At 40.6% G+C, this 23,705-nt stretch overlaps 1 protein-coding gene across 8 annotated transcripts in view; it reads right to left on the minus strand.

The window, feature by feature from the left end:
* SEMA6A (semaphorin 6A) overlaps positions 1 to 23,705 on the minus strand; it is a 118,947-nt gene that overhangs the window by 13,607 nt on the left and 81,635 nt on the right. For 4 of the 8 annotated variants that reach the window (XM_064641514.1, XM_064641513.1, XM_064641515.1 and 1 more), the window contains exons 16-19: positions 23,413 to 23,471; positions 21,603 to 21,623; positions 21,420 to 21,470; positions 14,475 to 14,639 (exon numbers count right to left, since the gene is read on the minus strand). In XM_064641514.1, coding sequence (XP_064497584.1) covers positions 14,475 to 14,639; positions 21,420 to 21,470; positions 21,603 to 21,623; positions 23,413 to 23,471 — 296 coding nt within the window. Of the gene's footprint in view, positions 1 to 14,474; positions 14,640 to 14,672; positions 14,777 to 21,419; positions 21,471 to 21,602; positions 21,624 to 23,412; positions 23,472 to 23,705 lie in introns of those variants that run through there. The other 4 variants (XM_064641521.1, XM_064641518.1, XM_064641519.1 and 1 more) reach the window with 4 other exon arrangements.

The raw sequence follows: 23,705 nt of genomic DNA on the forward strand, positions 1-23,705 counted from the left end.
AGTGATGATAATTTTAGATGCCTGTGTGATGGCAAAAAGCAGACATAGCATGTCCTTTACAAAAAAGTAAAACACGGGCATTCACAGTAGTTAAAAACAAGAAGTATAAAATTCAAATGTCAAGGAAAATTAATTCTTTTGTAGTTTGTCTCGGCAGAGACAAACTTTATGCTGCTTTGCTTCTTAAAACACAAATTTCCTTTAAAGTCTGCAGCATTTCCTCTAGTGACGTAAAAAAAGCTCAGTATACATTCTGGGACCTTTCTGCTATGCCTGGGATGAGCTTAAACATATCCAGCTGCTCTTTATTAGCTTACTTCGGGGGATCTTTCACAGCTGGGTTAAAAGAGATTTACATATGTTTGGCTGAATATGCATGATTTCAGGGCTCTAGAGAAGTTGTTGTAGCTTGCAAAGTGAATTTCTCATCTTCACAGTTCCCATTTCACTGCATGGAGCTCCTCTGATGGTGCAGAACAAATGCTGGGTGGTGTTTTTTTTTTTTTTTTTTTTTTTTTTTGGTTTGTTTTTTTTGTTTTTTTTTTTTTTTTTCTCCTTTTTCTATTCCTGATGTGAGCATTTTGTATTCTGGACAGCCCAGTGCCTTTCTGGAAGACGTTTTTATGAACAGTGTCAAGGAAAGAGAAGCTGTCACTGAGAAATTCTCTGGCTTTTCCTCTCCTTTTATACAGCCTGTTTTGAACTATGGCCTTTCTGCACAACAGGGAAAAGTGAAGTTTGCAGAATGTCAACATTAGCAGCTCTGCTTAGCAGGCTGAAGCTCAAAGCAGCTTTAAGGAAGAATTCGGGTTAAATTTCAAATACTGCATATGACCTAAAAGTGAAAATTGTTTCCTCATCAGCTCTGATCTTCTTTAAAGGCACAAAAATATAAATGCTAATTTTGAGCTACTTGTGTAACTGAACACATCACAGCTGAACTAACAAAGGACTTATCTATTATACATTCAAGACATTTAAATAAGACATTACTCTATATTTCCTATTCCCTGAGGTCCCTGGAAATTATTATTAAACTGTTGAACAACTATGTGACCAAGCCAACAATGTTTATTCATGCACATAGACTGTATTTCTTAGGAACAGTCCTGCTGCCCACAGCTGGGTTGCTGCTGCATGTTAGAATATGGCTGGACCAGGTCTGCTTTTATACAGAGAAAGGATGAAACCTCTTCTGTTATTAAAATGCTACCACTGTATATTGCAAACATTGTGGATTAACTCTTCATTTCTCCTACACTCGTGAACACAGCAGGTGTAGTTAAAAGACCTGGACTTAAGAATTAAAACATGCCCCCATCACTCATCAGTAAAAGACAAGACTTCCTCCAGAAATATTTGTAGGGCTGGTGATGTAGGTAAAAAATAGCTTATACATATCTGATATTACATTTATATTGCAATCCCATAGCCTCATCTGCCTATGGATACATTAAGTGACTGAGGAATTGCGATGAGTTTGAAACACTGGCTGTAACAGTCAGCAAGACTCATTTTACTGCTAGTTCTTCATCGACATCTCACTATTCTTCAAATATAAATATCAGCACACTTCTTTCTCTGTTACATAAATTTGAAACCACAGTATGTCCAGTAAAGCAAGCATAGTCACTCCAGCCACATCCTGAGGTAAAAGACAGTATTTCCCTGGTGGACTTCTTGCCCTGGTGCTGCTATGATCTCTCTCTTACTTAATTTTCTGTCTTCAGTAGTGATTTGCATTTTTCTGTATGTCAGTCTTACAGTTCTTTGCTTTTTTTTAACCTAATTTTTTTAGCACCTCCCCACCTTGCAGGCAATGCATATACATTTATACTTTGATGCCAGAACTTCATGGATGTTTCCTTTGTGCATTTTTTTAACATGCTCAGTAATTATTAGGGCTGGTCTGCTTCCCTGGATGAGGTGAACCTGTAGCTTAATCTGAGAGGACATACTTTGGCAAGTAGGTATCTGTCCCAGCTCCAATAAAGCTGCCCTGGGGCCAGCAGTAATCTAACCACAGTTGTGTGGGCAAGCCAGTGTCCTCTCCAACATATATTTAAATCGCATCCAGACACCCTCTTGACTGTCCAGCATACCTCTGTGTTTGCTTTACCAAATATCTCACAAACAGCAGTGTTGCTGCAAACACCAACTCCCCCAGCCTTCCAATCAGTTCTGGTTCTGGATCAAATTTCACTTTTCTGGATTTACTGTAGTTGTTTGTTTCTGCTCATGCTCTTTAACACAGCATTTTCCAATGCTGCAGGAAAAACAGGAAGTTTGCACAGCTATAGGTGTATGTGTAGGTGCTATAACAAGGAACGTGACTGGCTTTTTCACATTTGTAGACTAGCTCTCAAGATACGTTTACTGATCTACAGATATACAAACTTCTAAGTGGGAGGTTAAAACCTCATTTTTTCCTAGTATTGGAACCCTAGAAAATTTCATCACAATCTCTTTTCCCTCAGTGACCTATATTTATTCCCTCTCCTCTTTTCTAAACACAGTGTAGGTGAGACCAAACCTTTCAGGGAAGCACAGCTGATGTTATCAACTTGTCTTGCTATGAGCAACTAGAGATAAACTTTGTCTTTCCAGGTCTTAATTCTGGGTATATGAAAGTAGCTGCTGATTTGATATTAGTAATTTAGTTCAATGACTGGAAGTGCACAGTGAGATATACAAATCCCCCTGCGTACGCAAAATTAATTGGTCTTACTGGATGACTGCCTCAAGACATTGCCTGTAGCTGATCGTATTTAGACAAAAAACATATAAAGTGCTGCAGGACTGTAAGACTTCTTTAAGACACTGAATAGAGTCTACTGTTTTGTAGAGATAAAGTTGAATGCTCTCTCCAAAAAAAGAGCAGTGCTCTTTATGCTCCTTGTTATGAGCCCTGATTGTCCAAATCCCTGGGCAGGCTGTGGTGAATGCAAGAGGTTCAGTGCAGAGAGCAGGCAGAAGAAGGGACAGAGGGCACTCCTGCTCTGTGCCCTTCTTTGAGAAGCACTGACTGGGACTCATTCAGCAATGAATACACATCGAGAATTGTTGAACTGTTTGATGGGGGCTATAAGCTTGTAGCAGAAATTCAATTTCTCCAGTGCTGGCCACAGGCTCAACGAAACTACCGATGGTCTTTTCTGCACCACATGATAAGACCAACCTCTTAGTGTCTTTAAAAAAAAGTGGTACTTAGTGTTCACCCAGCACTGTAGCTTCTGTCTCACATATCCTTCTTTCTTCCAAACAGGAACTCAGTATAATTTTCTGACTTAAAGAATAAGGAAACACTTGGAACATATGTGCTTCTCAAAAGACTTTTGGAATTATTTCAGTGAAGGCTTTGGTGTAGTGCTGGTCAGGTGTTTCTGCACACCCTTAAATACCTTGTCTGTGCTGGTACTGTTTGTGTTCAGTAAATGCAGATCTTTCAGGCTCTCCAAAAATACCCCTCTGTTTCTTTCTACAAGAACATGATAGTGAATAGCAGTAGCTTTGTAGGGCTTCAAAAATGTGCCTGCTTACCCCCCCCCCCCCGTTTTTTTTTTTTAATAACAGCTGTTCTTTTATTTTCTATCACAATTGTGTGTAAAATGGGATGGAAGATGAACAAGATGGCATGTTATTGACAGCATGCAGCTGGCGTTATTCTCCAATTAAAAAAATCCTTGTTGGGCATTTGAAAGAACTGTCTAGTTTATGCCCAGTTGTGACAATGCTATCAAGCTGCACCTTCAGCTGAGATTTTATTTCACAGAAGATAGCAATCTTTGGTTGCTGGTAGAAGACAGTTTCATATCCTGGCCAACACAGAGTTGGTGATGAATGTGCTGTTAGCCATTTCCAAATGTTTGCTGCATTGTATACCTGTGCCAGAAATGCCTCTTAATGCTTCCTGAGCAACTACTCTATAAACCGCCCTAAGCTCTTCTAATGCCAATGGAGCTGTTAAAATCTACTTCAGCAGGGACTCTGACTTATTCTGCTCTGCTGGGGCAGTGAGAGCTGTCAGACTATCAGCTGGTGGTTTAGGAACACCTCAATGTACACAGAGTTGTTTGTGTATTTAGTTGCCTAATTGTGATGAGTCTCTTCTGGGCATGAGGGAATGAGATTTAAAAAAAAACTTACAGCCAGGCCAACAAAACTCTTTTCTCCCTCATGGGGATGTCAGGATGCACATTTTTGATACAATAGTAAATTTACACTATTTGCTGAAAAACTTCTCAATAAAATGCCTAAGACTCTTCTTTGTGTAATGTGAGAAGAACAACATATTTTTTCCCTATCCTCTCTCTCAGCTACTGGCACAATCTTGGAACACATGACTGAAGTCTAGCAAAAGTAATAGCAACGGTAATCAGATACAAGAGACTACAGTGTCTCACTAAATGACTGTTAAAAAGTTCGAAGTAACACCTGCCTGAACACCTGACTAAACTAAGGAAATTCATAGGAACGACTTTTCCAAACACAATGACATTTGTTATCTCTATTTAATGTTCAATAAAATTACAATTTCGAAATCTCAATTATGCCCTCTCCAGGTTTTTCATTTTTTAATTAACTACATACTGTTGATCAGTGAGCACCAGCCCATGCTGACACAAAGAATTAAGTGTGCCTTTTTTACAGTCTTAAAGAACACTAAGTAAAATGGAAAAGAGTTATTTGGGATCCTTCCTACATACTAAGAGGGATGTTGATACCATTAACTAAAAGACAATCTATATTAGAAAAATGTAGGTGGTGTTTTGTACATGGCATGTAATTAAACTACAGATCGTATTAAAAGTGCTCTGAACCAGGACTGTAGGTGTTTAGGTCATTGTAAAATTACTACAGGACATCTTACTGGTTAATTAATACAATATTTGAAACTAGGCACATCTTATATGAGGAAAATGAATCACTCAAATATCTTTAACAGCACATTGACATTTTAATAGTATACTGGCATTAAGAACCCTAAAAGGTGCTTTATATGTCTTTCAGCTACAAGATTGTCAATTTTCAAATTTCAAAGCAATTTTAGAAATCTCTTGTTTAAAGGGCTAGGCTGCCCTTTCAATTCATCATCTTTGTATGGCACGACATCTCCCTATAATCAATATAAACATCACAAAAATGAAACTGGGTGTTACTCAACATCCTGTCCACTGGTTATGCTTTGCTATTTCCAGATAGAGTAGTGGCCCTGTGGAGCAAGCACATCCTACAGTGAATTCACAGCTCTTGATAAATATGTCAGTGCTACAAGGGTCAAACAAGAGCATGAGGCAGTCTGTTCCTCCACCGAGCTGTCCTCACTGGGTGACTGTGGATGAATGTAGCTGGGGATCTAGTCCATCACACAATAGCTCTAATGCCCTGAACCCTGAGCAGCTGCCTTGACAAATTAGACATGGCCTCTTTTATTGAAAAAGCAGATCAAGGTCCTGGGGCAATGACAGTTTTTCTCTGTTTTAGTAAGACAAGCTTCTACTGCTCATTGCAGCCTGGAAATGGATAGCCTGACTTGAAATCTATGCAGGTGGACAATTACGGGTCAAGGATACCTGCTATTTCCTGAAGCCACATTTGACATTTGATGTTACCTATTTTAAACTTCACCATTCTTTTACTTGTAGGATCCAGTAATTTGGGAGCATAAGAGCTCTGTTTCCATAACTAGAGGTTGCAAATTGATACAACCTCTTCTATTACCAGTGATGTCTTTTTTTTTTTTTTTTTGGCTACTAAACAGCAAATGGCTCTTGGTTCTAATCTTACTACTCACGCTTTGACTTGTGCTAGTTAAATCTGAAATCTGTACTGCTAGTGAAATGTAGAAACATTTTCAGTTCTGAAAATGTTAAGTGAGTGCCAGTGCTGAAGTCTAGGCATTTCTTTAAGTGTGGCACAGGCAGCTGGCATGTGTTGGAATATTGCCCCTCCATTATTTTGATTTACTTATCCTTGCCTATCTTTTGCAGTTAAATTTGTTCATTTCCTTACACTTTCAAATGGCTACAATAGAAAATCTGTTACTAAATGAGCTGGAGCTTTTTTTGTACGTAAGGTTTGAAATGAAGACTTAGTCACAGAGAAGGCACTCTAAATCACTGCCCTATACTCTATTATAATGCTCATGTTTGACTAAAATTGGCTTAAGGATGTGGCCCTGCTCAGGGATTTAGTTCCTGACATCTTTGCTGAACGCTTTGTCTCCACACTCTCTCTTTATTCTTGTTCTCATAGAAACTTACAAAAACACAATGAAAACAAGTTTGAAGAAAGTCTGTTGTCAGAAGCATCCTTCCAGCATTCCTCTTTCATGAATTTTATATAAAATTTCCATTTTATTAATTAGTATCTTGTGTTCTACTGCCACTGTTTGAGCTTGAGGATGTAATCTGAGATGACTAGTTGTCTGTAGCCCTGGGAGCAGACAGCTCATACATGCAAGACAGACAGAGGAAGGATCAGTGTCATTTCTCTGGACAAGTCTGGTGTGTTCCCTTAATCCTGGCTGTACAGCCCTCTGGTGCATGTCACATGATACCAGCAATTCCAGTGTGGTGAAGTCATCAATCTTCTGGCATGTTTGCTAGTTATTAGCCTCGTTTAGTGACACAGGTATCTGGCCACTAAAAACTGCGCTGTACAATTGGGTCCCATTTAACTGCTAATAGTGGCTTTCTGGTATTCATCTGATACAGAGGATAAAATGGTGCTCCACAGTAGGTACGCTGTGATTAGTCTATGAGACATTTCTTTCCTGCACAAGTTGCTCATTAGAGCCATTTTAGGCAAATATAGGGTTATTTGTTCTAAAAAAGTGGTTTCTTTAGTATTTCGACCAAGCAACTAGTATATGTGACAAACATAAATAAGGCCTCCCTCTAGAAACATGGATGTTTACAGTAAGCTGACGCTAATTTACCTAAGAACATTTCTGGAAAAAAATCTATAGGTCTCTGTTTATCACAGACTCATTCAACCAACCTCTGTTTAAATCCTAATGGAAAAAGTAAGTCACCTTGTCTTGTCTAGGTGAAATCCCTTTGTGAAGCACTGCAGCTCTGAGTAACCACACCTCTCACTCTAAATCTCAGCCAAATACTATGTAATCAGAGACAGAGTCAGGGCAAATTCTCCACTCCCTTTCTCACAACATTCTTTGACTAGACTGTGGGCAAAAGACTTAAAAGTGTAGTAAGTGAATGATCTGGTCTGATTCAATCTTCATTATTTCCTCAGAACTCAAAACATAGTGATCTGCAAAGTACTTGCAATATGTTTTGTTTGTGCGGTACAATGGCTTGAGATATGGGAAAGAATAGCAATGTTTGCCTAGTTTTCTCCCAGGTCCACGTGCTTTGAGTTTACATCTCTTCCCAAGGCCCCCCATGCAGAACTGACCATGGTGCAAATCCTTCTGCCATTAGCCTTACACTTTTCTTAGGATCAGTCAGTTCCTTCTGACAGTGTCAGGATGATGATACTGATAAAGTCCAAGCCCTTCTACTCAGACTTGCAAACACTGATTCAAAAGCTAAGTTTTCACAAATTTTGTGCCACTTTAATTCCTCATCTGAATTATTACATAATGCCAGCAAGATAATAAGCACGTTCCTCTGCTTTCTCTGATTAAAACCCACTTTGAATCTTTAGATCCGTGTACCTATTAGCATATAACAATATTTTTGTGTAAAAACATACTCTGCAAATGTACTTCTGGTGCAAAACTCAGCTCTCCCATGGTGAACAACAGATGCTTAACTTATGCAAAAAAAAAGAGTCTGAAGCTTTGTTCTGCCATGGATTTTTCCCCCTCTCATTTCAAGTCTACTTGTAAAGTATCTTGTTATATCAGCACTTTATGTTCTTTATCATAACTGTACCTGAAGTTTCATATAATTCTGTCTCACTGCAACAGAATCTGCTTGAACATTTGCAGACTCTCCAGAGACAAGCATTGTCAGCACTTGGCAAATCTTTCAAGTAGTGATAATCACAGTAAAATTTAGTAACACTGCCACTTGTGTACAATATAAAAATCTTCTTGAGGAAGGTTTTGAAAGGAACAGCTCTTGGGCTCCCCAAGAGAACAGTCCTCTCCAAATAAAGGAGTTGACTATTGCTAATCATGCCCAATTTTGTATCAGAGAAAGAGCTGCAGTTACTACTACTACTAATATAGATTCGACAATCTATATAGATACTGTCTCTAAAGGATCACTGTTGATATTCAAATAAACCAGCAACTCCTAACTCTGTAAACTGTTCATCACTGCTTTTAATCAGCTTTTTTACTATTGCTACATGGATATCGACAAAAGGCTTGTTAAGGAAAGGAGATACCACCTCATAATCTTCACCTAATGAGTGCTGAGACAAGAAGGAATACAAACATTAAAGCCTGCTAACAACAACACTACACCTTTGTCATTCAGTGCCCAGCTCAGGCCACTCCACCTGAATGCTGTGGAGAAGCTGTAGCAGAGCCATTAAATCGTAAGCTGAATTTGAAACTAATTTATCAAAACTGTGATTAAAAGGCGGGTTCCAGGCAATTAGGGAGCAAGTGAGAAAGCTGGGCTGTTGGCTACATTTGCGCTAATGAACCCAGGATTTAAAAGCATGAGGCGTTTCTGAAGGGAGGGCAGGAAGGACAGGAGGCAGCAGAGAAGGGCAGCAGAGTAATGAGGGACAAGGCCAGCTACTCTTGAAGAAAATCACTTTGTTTTCTTCATGGAGGCCTGTTGCAGAGCTGTACATCTCTACTTCCTCCTTCGTTAGTAGGACAACTACAGAGAGATACAGCACTACGGCACTACTGGGGTGTAGAGGGTAAAGCCTTGGAGTGCTCCACAGGAGGAGCTTCATGACTGTGACTGCAAAGGGAGGAAGACCAAGTACAATGGCAGCAGGGGGGAAGGTTAGACAATGAGGTTAGGGAAACTGTTTCAACAAAGGTGAGAAACACACAATTAAATCAACACTAAAACACAGCAAGGAAAGAAAATAAAAGGTAAACATACTCTAGAACATGTGTTTTGGGGATTTTTGTGGGTTTGTTTTTGTTTGTTTTTTTTTTTTTTTTTTTTTTTTGTTAGTTTGTTTTTGTTTGCTGGGGAAGAATGGGAATAGAAGAGGAAAGGGGGGTTCAGTCTGCCCAGTCAGAGATCGTTTTTTGTTTGCATTGTTTTGTTTGGTTGATTTTGTTTGTTTTCTTTTGGTTTTTTGTTTGTTTGGTTTTTTTTCTGCAATAGAAAGGGCAGATTCCTTAATGGCCAAAATGAAAATGCCAATGGGATGGCAACGCATAATTCCCACCCTATGGGCTGCACTACACATTTTCATCTTGGCAAGAAATGTGATGTAGCTCCAAAACAACAGTCCCAGAGTATATTTAGCTACCAAAGCTGTGGCACACAAATGTCACATTCCCATGAGTCAACCCTTTTAAAGAACCCCTTTTCACACCCCCCCAGATCTTCCCCAAGATGCCTGCACTGAATTAAAAGTGAAGCATATGGATGGATGTGACATCATCAAAGCAACCATGTTACAGAAAAGAAAGCAGTAAGTGGATTCTATACAATTAGTACAATCAGTAAGGAGCCATTTGTGAGCACAGAAAAGGAAAGAAAACACTGTTGAAAGAATTTGACAAAACCAATGAAGAACAACACAAAGCACCTTGCAAAATCATGAGAAAATGTTAATTTTTTTTTTCTTTGTGAATGTGTGAAAGCAAAAGAAATCACAGCAAAAGTGAAAACAAAATTTTGATAAAGGGATAGTAAGCGTAACATTTCCTGATTTGATTTTGTGCAAGAACTCCTTCCTTTGCCCCGTTAAAACAACAACTCAATAGCAATTTGGGAGCCAACTGGCTCTGACTGGGCAAGGCAAGAAGTAACAACACACAAGTAGATGGTAATGGTAAACAACCATGCGGTCACCTCTGCCGCCATTGTTTTCATTGGTGTAGACTGCTTCCAGCTTTGTCAATATTCATAATTAGGCACCAAAGAATGTGTGATATTTAAATGACCCTGTCAAGTGTTTATAAGGCTCTTTGGTAACCATCCCTCCCTGGGGAGGGAAGTATGGAATGTAAGCCACCTCATCAAGTCAGTGAATTGAAGCGAAAATATTAAATCCAATAGCTATACATTTATTAATATTGTCACTGCATGCGCTTCTGAAAGCTGCTACTTGCATACAAGATGCTTTTTAAGAGCTAGCTTTCCATCTATTAAGCGTTGCTTTGCAAAAGACTTGTGAAGCAGGGACCCACACATAACAAATAGTGCCATTAAAATGCATGCACATCTCTGCATTCCTTTGGGTACATAAAGGGCCAGATTTTCCACTATTGGTTTCTGACACCGCTCTCCTGTCTGACACTAGCAGAAGAGCTGGGTTTAAGGATCCCTCCCTTCCTTCCTTCCTCTGTTCCTCCCTCCCTTCCTTCCATCCATCCATCCTTCCTTCAGTCCTTCATTCCTTCTTAAATCTGCTTAATGACATTTGCCCCTTTCAGGGTGGATGAGAGAAAGATACCACTTACTTTCAGAAGAGGGAACACTAGATTTTCTAAGAAATGTCCTCTCACCTGAAGCATTTTGAATGACAAGTGTTACTAGCAGACTGGACAGAGAAAGAAAAGAGCCTTATTTTTTGGCTGTCAGCATTCTCAATGATTTATTGCTGAGATGAAAGAGGAGAGCTAGTTAAATCACATACATCTTTAGGAGGGCATGCAAGTTTATCTGCCTTCTTTCCTCTCTACACAAGTGATACCCAGAAACTGCTTTTTTTCAGTTGTCCTTTCACAGCTGAAGAGAGAGGGATGAGGAATTAAAAAAAGTGAGGATAATATCTCAAACTGGGTTTAAATAGGAATTAGGAGTCTGAGCTTTCGTCTTCAGCACCATAAGTCACTTGCACCCAAAGTTACGGTTTTCAGTTTAAGTATTGCAGCTGCCTGAAATTCTTCATCTGCCAAGGCTTAGCAGCCCACAGGTGTGCAGAGTGCAAAGAGGCTCTGTGCTTAACACACAGAGAAGTCTGATCAGGTTCTAGAAATTCTCTTTTTTGGTTTAGATTTGCAGTTATTCTCCCAGAATGTCTACAGGATCAAGCTCTGAAAAAAAAAAAAATTGTTCAAATGGGGGCAGTTTTTCCCTTTTTTATAGGAAAAGCTAATTAGCTGGGAGGTAGGGGAAAGTTCATATCTTTGCCTGAGGGAATCGAAATCTTCATACTCCATTTCCTGCCAACAAGCCTAAAAGCCAAGGCTACTAGATTAATGTTTGCCATGGTATCTCAAGAAATTTTACTGAATCCCCTGCCTAATTTGACTGGCCGCCTCAAATGGAAAAATGCTTAAGGCTTTGTCTCTGCTGGGCCAGCCAGGTGATGCCCATTGCCTTTATGGTTAAAAACTGTGAAGGCTCTTTGAGGTCAGTCCTGGGGAGTTCAGTGAGAAACCCCGGATATCCCAGGACTGTGGGAGGCATCCTGTATCTGGGGCTGTTGTGAATAACAGGCACTGAGGTCACAGTTTGGGTCCAGACCACCGGCAGCTGTTCATGCAGCTCTGAAGACTGTTCTGAGATGTTAATGTGCTCATCACCCCCTGCTGAAAGCCTCCTCAGCCAATGCAGAGAATTCAAGATTCACTGGGTCAGATGGAGGGGAAGGAGTATGATTTAGTAATCTACTAGTTTGGGCAGACAACGCAAAGCATGAGGTCTAGCATGCCAGTAACTTCTCCAGGAACAGATGATGCTTTTGACTAATGAGTTTTTCATGTAAAATGCATGAACAATAGAGACTGGAATCCACATTTCAATTAATATTTTAAGTGTTTTATATCAAGTATTCATAGCAGAAAGGACTGAAGCTCACGTGTGTTCCTGCCCCTGGTGAGTGCCCTAACCACTCAGCAAGTGAGTTTTACTCATACCCATCTTCCTTCTGACCCACTGAGTACTTAATTAGTCCACACAGAGCAAAACATCTTCAACAGAGCAGAGATTGAAAAAAGAGATCTAAGAACACCCTGGAGAAGAATAACAAGGACTCACATCTCTCTAGCAGTGGAGCTATTTGAACCTAACTCCTCTGTTTAAAAGGAACAATTTTAAACTCTTTGTGATACAGATTAAAAGGAGTTGGGAGAGTGATGAGGGTCAAGATGCAATGAGGGGCATCACCATCCTTACCTAGGAGAAAAGGTTCTTTTTCTCTGAGTATGTTCTAGTGGCAAATTTAGGCAATTCTCTGCCTAATTCTCTGTATGTATCACAAAGGGAGACTGGAGGCCAAAGGGCTTGTATTAGACCTAGTTGGTCCAAGATGGAAGAGCTAGTGATCCCCAGGTGAAAGAAACCGGGCAAGAAAAGCAAGAGACTGGCATGGTTGTGTCAGGATCTGCTGGACAAACTATAGGGCAAGAAGGAAATGTGTCAATGGTGGAAGTAGGTACAAGTATTCTGGGAAGAGTATAGGAACACGGTCTGGACTTGATGAGATGCATCCCAAGGTCCTGAGGGCATTGCCTGATGTAATTGCTAAGCCACTTCCATGACATTTGAAAAGTGTGGCAGTTAGGTGAAGTTCTAGGCAACTAGCAAAAAGGGAAACTTGTACCCATCTTTAAAAAGAGTAGAAAGGAGGACCCTGGGAACTACTGACCTGTCAGCTTCACCTCTGTGCCTGGGAAGATCATGGAGCAGATCCTCCTAGAAGCTCTGCTAAGGCACATGGAGGACAGGGAGGTGATTTGAGACAGCCAGCACAGCTCACAGCTTAACCAAAGGAAAGTGCTGTCTGACAAGTCTTCTACAATGAAGAGACTCCATCAATGGACAAGGAAGTGGCTACTGACATAATTTATCTGGACTTCCGTAAGGCCTTTGACACACCCTCCAAAATCCTTCTTTCTAAATTGGAAAGAGATGGATTTGATGAGTGGACAGTTCAAAGGACAAGGAATTGGTTGGACAGTTGCATCCAGAGGATAGTGGTCAATGGCTCAGCGTTCGGATGGAGATCAGCGACAAGTGGTTCCCTCAGGGGTCCGTACTGGGACCAGTGCTAATTAATGTCTTCAGCAATGACACAGCGGCATTGAGTGCACCCTCAGCAAGCTTGCAGGTGACACCAAGCTAAGTGGTGCGATTGACACACCTGAAGATGGGATGCCATCCAGAGGGACCTGGACAAGCTTGAGAAGTGGCCCCATGAGAACCTGAAAAGGTTTAACAAAGTCCAGCACAAGGGGCTGCAGTGGAGTCAGGGCAACTCCTAGTATGAATACAGGTCGGGGGTTGAATGGATTGAGAGCAGCCCTGCTGAGAAGCACCTGAGGGTGCTGGTGCATGAGAGGCTGGACATGACCCAGCAATGTGCACTTGCAGCCCAGAAAGCCATGCATCCTGGGCTGCACCAAAAGCAGCGTGGCCAGCAGGCTGAAGGAGGTGATTCTGCCCCTCTAAACTGCTCTGGTGAGACCTCACCTGCAGTGCTGCATCCAGCTCAGGGGCCCTCAGCACAGGAAAGACCCGTGGGAAGCACCTGTTGGAACAAGTCCAGACGAGGGCCACAAAGATGACTAGAAGGATAGAACATCTCTCCTATGAAGACAGGCTGAGAGAGCTGGGGTTGTTCAGGCTGGGAAAGAGAAGGCTCTGGGGAGACCCTATAGCAGCCTTCCAGTACCTAAAGGGGTTTACAAAAGAGCTGAAGAGGAACTTTTTACAAGGGCAAGTAGAGATAAAACAAGGGTGAATGACTTTAAACTGAAAGAGGGCAGGTTTAGATTAGATATATGGAAGAAATTTTTTACTGTGAGGGTGGTAAGGCACTAGTACAGGTTGCCCAAAGAAGCTGCTGATGTCCCATCCCTGAAGGGGTTCAAAGCCAGGTTGGATGGGGCTTGGAGCAACCTGGTCTAGTGGAAGGTGTCTCTGGTCATGGCAGGGGGGTTGGAATGAGATGATCTTTGGGGGTCTCTTTCAATGCAAATCATTTCATGGTTCTATGATTCTATGGTTGTTGAGAGAAGGAAATAATGTAAAATTAGCTGAGATCTGCTAGGAATTCAGACAAAGGCAACATAAAAGTGGACCCTTAAGAGCAATGGGAAGCCCGCATCTTGCTCTTTCAGAGGACAAATCAAATTTAAAGAGGTCTAAATCCCCACTATTTCCCTTCCTTTCATACATAAAACACTCTGTAAAGGCATGCACTTCTGTTTGTTTTGTGTGGTTTCCTCAGGCAGTGAATTATCTAGGACTGAGTCTAAGACTGGCTGTTTAGTTTCAGGCTTTATGATAAGCTTTTAATTATAGCACAAGAGTTTCATTACATGTTACTCCAAGCCAGCTGGAAGCAGTTACACTTTAGTCCTCCTCCCCCTCCCTCCTCACCACAGGACATCATTTCCAAGGCCTTACCCTTCTTGTCTTGATGATTATGGGATGAAACTGCCACATATGGATCTGTATTTTCAGATGAACCAAGCGGATCCTTCCAATCCAGCAAGCGTCCCCTAGCATCATAACCCTGTCGAGCGCGAGAGTCAGAAGTGGTGGTGCTTGGGACTAGGGAACTGGAGTGTCCTGTTTACATTATAAATACAGGTAGGGAAGACAAGTCTCATTAGTCACTTACCACTCTACCTCCCCATGCTCAGGAACACACGGACTGCTTTGCTTCCATGATGGGTGAACATCTTGCCTTAGGCTGAGCAAAACTCCTTCAAAACATAGCCCCAAGAAAGAGGAGATTTGAACCTTTCAGATCAGGGTGCTAAGAGGTGCTGCCACTGAGCTTGCAGTTCTTTGCTTTAACTCAACAGAGCTAAACACGTGTGAAAGAGGGTAAGCACACTTCATTCAAGTCAAGTATCCTTTGGCTGGATTCAGTACACAGCCTGACTGAAACTGAAGTGTCAGCCCATACTGTCATGGTACTGGCTTAGTTAAAAAGCAATTTTAAAAAGAATTTAAAACAGAAATACTTCTAAAATGGCCAAAACTGAATGGGAATGCCAGAACTACAAAATGGCAACATCAGTGGCACTCTGCCTCATGCCCCCAGGGGAATGAAGGACAGCCAAGCACCAGTGTGCTCACACTGTGGCATCCCTCTCCAGATGGGATATGTCCAGGGCCAGCTGCTCGCACCTGCTTGCACCATCACTATTGGTACCATCTGAGCTGATGGTCCAAAATGACTCTGAAATAAGCACAAAACTGAATATGGTTTCTGCTCAGAGTGACAGTTAAGACAATGTCTCACTATGTGGATCTGCCCAAGAACCCATGACTCCAGCAGCAGCTGGACTGAGGTCTCAGGTGCCTTTTATCCATTACAAATGCTCTAAACATTGTTACTGCTGTCCTGAATAAGGCTGATTCGCTCTTTGCATATCAAACACCTCAACCAACACCACATTCACAGAATGTGCCCCGCTGGAAACATGGCACAATTTTAAAGGTGGATTGGCTCAGGCAGAGACGTAGCACCCAAAATGTTTGAGATGCTTGGAATCTACTGTCTCTGGAAGACGGCTCAGCTGCTTTGGGGAGGAAGTACCAAAAACTATCCACACTACACAATTTTGACCTCAAAACCACTCTGAAAGTTTCCTTTCAGCACACGTGCCAAAGTGAGTTATTTTGAGCAGGACCCAAGGAATTCTGGGCCTCCTTAATTTGAGGTGGAGTAAGTGTATTACCCCTTGCCTACTTTTCTGAGACAGCCTATCGAAAGAGGTGTTTGTGACACATGCTCAAACACAAACTAACAGAATTGGATTATTCACAGACAGAATGGCATATAGCGCTTTTTCTTCAGATAACACTAGATAGACTGACAGGAGCCCTTCTCCTTTTGAACAGCCCAGCAAACTAATTTTCCTTCCTTAGATGAATCTCCCTTGGAGAAGAGTCCAATCACCAGCCTACAGACTGCCCTAGCAGGGACCCTTTCCCTGCTCCTTCCCTTGATCTTGCTTCACTGCTTGGAAGAATAACTTGAGACTCACTGGGGCAGAGACAGATCAACACAAGGAGCTGAAATTTAAATCCTCCCAGAGAAGGCTTAGAGCTGGGCAGTTAGAGCTTGTGCTTCTATAGTTTATTTTAAACAGTCACTGGATAAGCACAAAGCTTTTGGAAGCTGCATCTCAAAAAAGCTGTTTAAATGCCTTCTAAAGCCATCCAGCCCCAATTCTCAGAAGAGAAGAAAGAGATGATGAACCGAGATCCTCAATTCCACTCCAGCAACCAAAATCTAAATGTTGGCCACCAGTGTCCTCAGGCTTTTTGAAGTACCCATGTGCTTCATTTTATCCAGCCCTTTCACCAGCTTCATGGTGTTGAGCTCCTGAGGAAGTCAGCAAAATACTGCAGTTTCTATTAAGATGCTGTTATGAAGTCCTGCCGAATATTAATGAGGAAAAAAATGTGCTCCTCTGTATGTTTTCAAGGAGCCCTTCTGATTTCCTGCACAGGATTATAGGTGGAAACAGTTTGGACTGTATTTAGCACAGGACATGGACACAATGAACTCCTGTAACTTGTATGCTTAGAAAAGAAAGCTGGTCAAATTCAAAGCAACACAATTTAGCTCTGGACTTCAGTCTGAAGGCTTATACTGACAAAGGCACTGGATTATTTTTTACCCACTCATGGTAGAAAGTCTGGTTTCTCCCAGCCATCTTTCTTTAACATGGCAAATTAAAGGCTGTATTTTGTTAAGAGAGAGCTTTTAATGTCACTCAAATAGAAAAGAGAAGCCAAAACATTATTGTCTTTTAAAAGGTTTCCATAAGCCACAGCATGGCTGGGAACATTGGTAACACACAGTTAGATAATGATGGACTCCGATCAAAATGTGCTGCCTGCTCCACAGCAGTCCTGCAGCAGGTCTGCTTGTTTCCAAAAGGACAGGTAGAGGTCCAGTGATCGAAAGCACACACATATTCCCTTGAAGTAAGAATATGTTGGAGCATGAAAGGGTTCACTCGACACCATTTTACGCTTGTCAATTCCTGTGCTCATCCCCAACAAATAAGACAAATAACAGGGCAGAGAACATGCTAGAAAATGGAAATTATGGAATTTTTATGTTTTCTTTTCCCTAAGGACTAATCCACAGTTGCAGCATTCATGGTGTTCCAGACTCCGAGTTAATACCTCATTCAGCAACCACAATAATGTGTACAGTATTTGGTCAGCTTACAAATAGTGCTGCACTCAACATAAGAAAGCAATTAGTCATTGCTTGATAAGGAGGTAAAAGAAAAGAAAATTTTGCCAAGTAGCAATCATGGTTTTGCCTGTGTTTGATATGCGTTTATATACCCATATCTCTGTCCAGACACTCGCACTTTTAAATGTGTTTAAAGGGGGAATTCTAAGGAAAAGCTATAAGTAAAGTCAAAGAAAAACATGTCATAATACAGTAATCTAGAGGAAGTATATGCCTAAGGGACACATTTTCTGGGAAAAAAAAAAAAATTTCCTGAACCATATGTTGCCAATACACAGAGAACTTCCTTGTAATGGAAAGCTAAGGCTTTGTGAAGATATTAATGTGTACCAGATGGTCACTAGGTGGAGAGGGGTTTTATACAAAAGAAAGAAATCAGTCTATGCTCTCTGTTACTAATGTGTTAGTCAAGTACACACTAAGAAGCAAGCTTCCACAGCTAATTGAGATAAACTTTCTTCCATTTGATTTTGAGGAAGCAGGGCAGGAGCAGATTAAACCTTAGCCTGTCCCAGTCGTGCTAGAGCAGTATCCTGCAAACACTTACTACTGGGCAGTGATACTGCTCCCTTAAGCAGTATCACAGTGCCCTGTAAGTGTCTGAATAGCCAGTCCCACTGGGTGAATTTCAGTTCTGAGCAGAGTGGCACCACAAATGTGTGAGCTACTTAAGTTTCTCTCATAAACAGAAAAGACTGAAGTGGCAGGCAACCCAGTCCTGGCCCTCTCACACACAGCCATTATTAAACCTTTACAATGTGTTGTATAGTTTGCAGCACATAGTGGGCCTTTTTTTCCCATTACACCATTTTTACCACTCTGACTGTGCAAATAGGCTTTGCTGAAATTTAAAGAGGCCTTTGCACATCTGAGATGTGGCCAGTACCTCTGTGTTAATAATGGTTAATACAAAATCATCTGAAAAACCAATTCTGCCTTTGTTTTAAAGCAAAGAGTCCGAATAACTGCACACATAGTGCTTTTCAAATGTCTTTGTTTAAAGCAAACGTAAAAATCAAACAGACACACTTTTAAAAAATCTGGTTTAGGTGCTTCCATTATTTGCAAAAACTTTTCATTTGGAGTGCTGTAATCAAGTAACAGAGGCAGAGTAAAAGCACTTAGTGTCTACAAGCACAGATAATGATTCAGAAAGGCTGCACTTCTGTAACCAGAGCTTGTTCTGAAGTGCACTTGTAAAACGTAAGCAGAATTTTTCAGGTTTAAAACAAAGACAGAGATTCAATACGCATTTGATAGTTGCTCTAATATGCACAAGTCATTAGGATCTCAGAGGTTAAGATGTCTGCGTGCTATCCTATTAACAGCTATAGCAACCTAATTAGACAATTAGAGGGAAAAGCTAAATCAATACTACAGAGGGAGAAAGGACTATAGCTAGAGGGTTAAATAAGGGCCCAATTCACTAAGAATTGATGTCTCCAAAGGTAATTGAAGCTGCTTAGAATTTTGCAGAGGAATCCAGCCTAATCTCTTTGTTTAAATATGTGGCTCTTGCATAATTTCTCTCTGACCTTCTGCAGCCAGACCTTTAGTCTGCTATCCTCTCCTTGGGTGTCACTTGAATAGTCACCTGTGTGGACTTTGCACTTTACTTGTAAGCAATTGATCATGTAAGACTGCCCTAGAAAGAAGCCAACTTGCCAAACTCATGAGGAGTTTGGTGCCAAGAACAAAGATTAAGGGCTTGATTCTCCTTTCATTCCCACCGCTACAGATTGGCAGCAAGTCTGTCGAAGGAGGGTGATTTATAGTGGAGAAAATCAAGAGAATCAGGCCTTAAGACTTCTTTTGTCTTAGTTTCAGATGCTTTTGGATATATTTGGCCCACTGAATCAAAAAAAACCCTGAGCATTCACTTGGTTGGTATTCTGGTTTATTCCAGTGTTCTGAGGCTTAATCTATTACAACATGCCATTTACTTATGCATTAAACTGTACGCAGTAACATTAAAATAGATAATTCATAAAATTTTCATTTTCTCAAGAAAAAATTACTCAGATCAGTTACTACAGTTAGCAAACATGAACATGTTTACTAAGACTGGTTTACTACCTCATCCTAGGATTTTTGCACTTCTGATGTGGAAGATCAATAGAGGTGACTAGTGCATTTTCTTTCATATTTTGCCATGATAGGTGAAAAGAAAGACTGACTGCAATAATATCAGAACAGATACTTTAACTAAACTCATAAAAGGAGGAACTGACTTGCCTAGCAGCCTTGTTATCAGGGTGTACCTGAGAAGGGTCAATGAAATAACCTGTGAAAGACAGGGAATGAATGGGAATCCATGTTAATGCTGGGTCAGCATTTCTCCAGTGCATCTGTCTGTAGGGTTCTGCTTTAAAAGCTTGGTTAATTTACGGAGTCTGTCTTTGGGCTTGACAGTAAAATGAAGCCCCTTTTTTTTAACCCTACTCTTTTGGATTCCAGTTTTTTTCACTCTGCTGCTCACTTGAAACACTCTTCTGCTTTTTTAGTCATACCAGTTTATACCGAAGTTCCTACTAATACTGTAGTTAGCAGGATCCAGAACCACAATCTCACAGCTATAACTTTGTAGCCTATGAATTCACTTAGAAACAGCAAATCTAGAACATTTCTGGCACATCAGCACTATGTCCAAAACCATTTTCTTAGCTTTACATTCAGCAGTATGGATTTTGTTATTACTCTTTTTCAATTCTTGCTCTGTGCATTGGAAATACAGCAATTTTATAATGAAAGAAAGTACAAACTGTATATGCAAATGAAACTGTGAGTCTTCCACACATTACAAAGTCTTAACTTGCCTTTGATTTAGTACACTCCCTTCACTGATTTTCATTATCATATTTTCAAACAAGTTTCACCTGCACATTTTTCATTTCCTGGTAATAAACAACAAGGGGAATTTGATTTTAGTTTTACAAATGTTGAACAGCACTATTGTGCCTCCAGTTATTTATATGCTGCTGTACTGAGCTGTCATTGCTTCTGTTTTACACCTACATATTCTGCAGGCATGAGATGAAAGGATCAATTAAAAGTTCATCTCAACTTCACATTAACCTATCTCTTGCTTTGTTCAGTCAAATATATGGTGAATTTGACCTAGCCTTGCTGAACTGCTAGTCTTTTACATCCTGAAAGCAACACCACAAGGAAGCTCCAACCCCATATGGAAATTTCCCACTGATTTCACTGGGAGCAATACCACATATCCTCAGCTTGTGAGAACTTATCTTTGTTCAGAATGTCTATAAAGAAAAACTATTTCAATGTATGCCTAGGTTTGAATTTAAAGTGATTATTTATTCTGCAATGATTCCTCATGAAGATATTTGTTCTTCACTCTTGCATAATCCACTTCCAAATATGCAGAACAAAGTGATGGAAAGCACTGTGAGCACAGTTTAACAGCTGCCTCATGGGAAACTGGCACTGTAGGCTTGCAGAAATGATCCTCTTCAGCTCAGGTAATTTAATTTGCTATATTAATTTCTTTTATTCTTTTTTACAGACTGGGCCTCATTTAGGCAATAAGATACTGCAAGAATGGACAACATAAATGACTCACCCTAGAAGCAACAAGAACCTTCAGGAATTGACACATAATCCAGTCTCAACTCACATGGCTAGTTTTCCTTACGAGAGATCTTCCTACCCAAGGGTAGTTCCCCTCCTTTCCCTAAGGTATCTCTGACTGGCTGCTGTAGCAGTAATGACACCAGCCTGGACGGCTCATGAGTGGGATGTGAGCTGCTATATTGTTTTTCCTGGTGAACAGGTAAGATGCATCACTGTACCAAAGTGTTCAGATTTGTTTAAGTGTTCAGATGAAGCGTACTCTTAATCATGTCTGCTGGCATGCCATTAAAATGGGCCTTATCTGACTTTATTTCAGTGGAGACAGTTTTGAGGGAGGACAAGAAAAGAGGGATTGAAAATCAAGAGGTATGACTTAATCCTAATTGTGATTAGTGAATCGGGCCCTAAAAACCAACATAAAACAAGTAAAAAAGGGTAACAGTAAAGTAAAAAAGCTATGTGAGTACAGGAACTACTAACTAACATGAGGATCTGGGGAGAATTTTTAAAAACACTCATAAACTGACCATACAGTGTGTCGTAAGACATTTCATGATCAGGTGAAGCAGTTGAAATGTCTATGAACAAAATAAATTGGGAAGAAACATTTAATACAACAGAAGTATGGAAATACTTAAAAGTTTAGTAAAAAGTGATTCCTCCAAAAAGTATTTGCTGTCAGTAAATAAAGAAACTAAGAACTTCCTTACCATTCAGGGCTACGAAGGAATCTGAAAGACAAATAACAAGGGAAAAATCATTATTTCTCACTTGTTTTTTCTTTTAAATAGTTTCCTGCTAGCAACCATTTATGTTTCAGCTGACATTTATAAGTATGTCGTTAGTACACTAAGGACCCAGGCAACACTATTATTCAGACATACCCAAAAACAATGTTGGGTTTTGAAAGTGTTCATGACCAGCTCTGTACAAGGAGTAGCAAGTGGGAAGGCCAGTGTCCTCCCTGCCATGGCTTTCCTTACAAGTCCTAATCTAATGCAAGGCATTGCAAGGGATGCAGCCAGCAATAAGGACAAAACTCAGATGACCCATGACCACATGAAGTAATAAGATCAGCTGGCTTAGCAGGGAATGAAATCTACCCCTGTGCAGTGTCAAGGTTCAATGCATCATTCAGGGCTAAAGAGGGATTTAAGCAGGGCATGGGCTTTGTTGCTTTCTGCACAGAAGCAGATCTCTCTCCAAGAGCACAATGTGGTATTCCTGAATAATTTCCTACCCCTTCTTTTATATGTAACAGATATCAGGTACACTCCACTCCTGCCTAACCTATTTGCCCAAGGAAAGCAGAACTGGCTGAAAAGGGCAAAGATGGACCAGCTGGGAACTGACCTGATTTTGGTTCTAACTCATTTTACAGGGAACAGAGGGCAGAGTATGTGTACACCTCCTTCGAAAATCTTTTGAGACAGCCTACACTACCCCGTCTTAGGGCAGAGGCTGAAATCCTTGCACTCCTTCAAACACAGTGATCACAGTAATTAACAGCTCTTGAATAAGGATGCACAAGGCATGAGAAAGCTCTGGCTTTCTACAAAGCAGCTGGCCCACACTGTATCGCATGGCACACTCCAGCCCTCCATTATTTTGCTCTGTATTACAGCAGTAATGACTCTCTAACTGTACATTAATTCCTCAGCTTCATCAGTTTTATTGCATCTACAGGCATCAGTGCAAATTGCACTGAAAAGAATGTGTCTTGATTTCATGAGGTTCATAAATAATATTTGGGGCTCAGAATTAAACCAACTTTGGAGAGAACATTTGGAACAAGAGCTGTCCTGAACACAGATGTTGGTATTCCTGAAGGCTCAGAAATCAGCATGCAAGGCTCCTCTGCATGTAGTGCAAGCTATGCACTTTTACGCATTTCAGTGCAAAACCGTAAATGTTTAAAGACTGTGTTTAAGCTTTCAACTCTTGGTGTCAGTACCTAAGGTTTACTATTGAAATTTCTTAGGCAGAGTCAGTGGTACATAACCCTTAATACCACTAAGTTGTCCAGACTGTGTATAAAATCCTCTAAGTTTCACAAACTAAGCAGTTGTCACTTCTTGATTCAGATCCAAAACTGAAGATATATTTCACTGTCTCCCTGCGCTGCATGGGAATGTAGTCCACATCACAGACTACACTAAGAAACCAAGCCACTTCTGTACATAAACAATCCAACCACCATGGCTAATAAAGACAGTGAACACCAATTCATTATGTCATTGCTGTAATCAATATCCTCTAGAGCTGAGCTTTTCTCACTATGTAAGTGCTTAGAAGTCTGATGTTTGTATAAATTACACAAACAGGGCTATTTTCCTCAAACGCATTTAAACAACAGTTCCTCTTCTGAACCTGCATAGTTAGCTGCAGTTGCTGTCCCTGTTGGGGCTTACACTGCTACAAAAGAATGCCTGACAGGTAATGGCATTCTGAGGCATCCTTCTGAGGCATTCAGAAGGATACGGTGACACATGGTAAAGAGAGGGTAAAAGCTTTGCTTACTTTGGCAGTCACCCAGGCCATCTGTATTGCCATGTTCTATGTCCTGTTCAAACGCCAGTCTGAATAATACAAAGAAAGAAAACAGTATGAATAACAACAGTCACAGGCATAACCAGAAAAAAATTATCAAATGTGCAACTGAAACTGGCCATTTCTTTGGAAATTCCACACAAAGATTGAAAAATTTTAATACAGACATTTGAGTTATTCATCATTGCTTAATGAGTTCTTGGCTTCTGATGATGCTCTGTCTTTATATTATTACCTCTAAAAAATCCACTGCATGCCTCACT

This window comes from Pseudopipra pipra, chromosome Z, assembly GCF_036250125.1.
Source record: "Pseudopipra pipra isolate bDixPip1 chromosome Z, bDixPip1.hap1, whole genome shotgun sequence".
Classification (NCBI taxonomy): domain Eukaryota; kingdom Metazoa; phylum Chordata; class Aves; order Passeriformes; family Pipridae; genus Pseudopipra; species Pseudopipra pipra.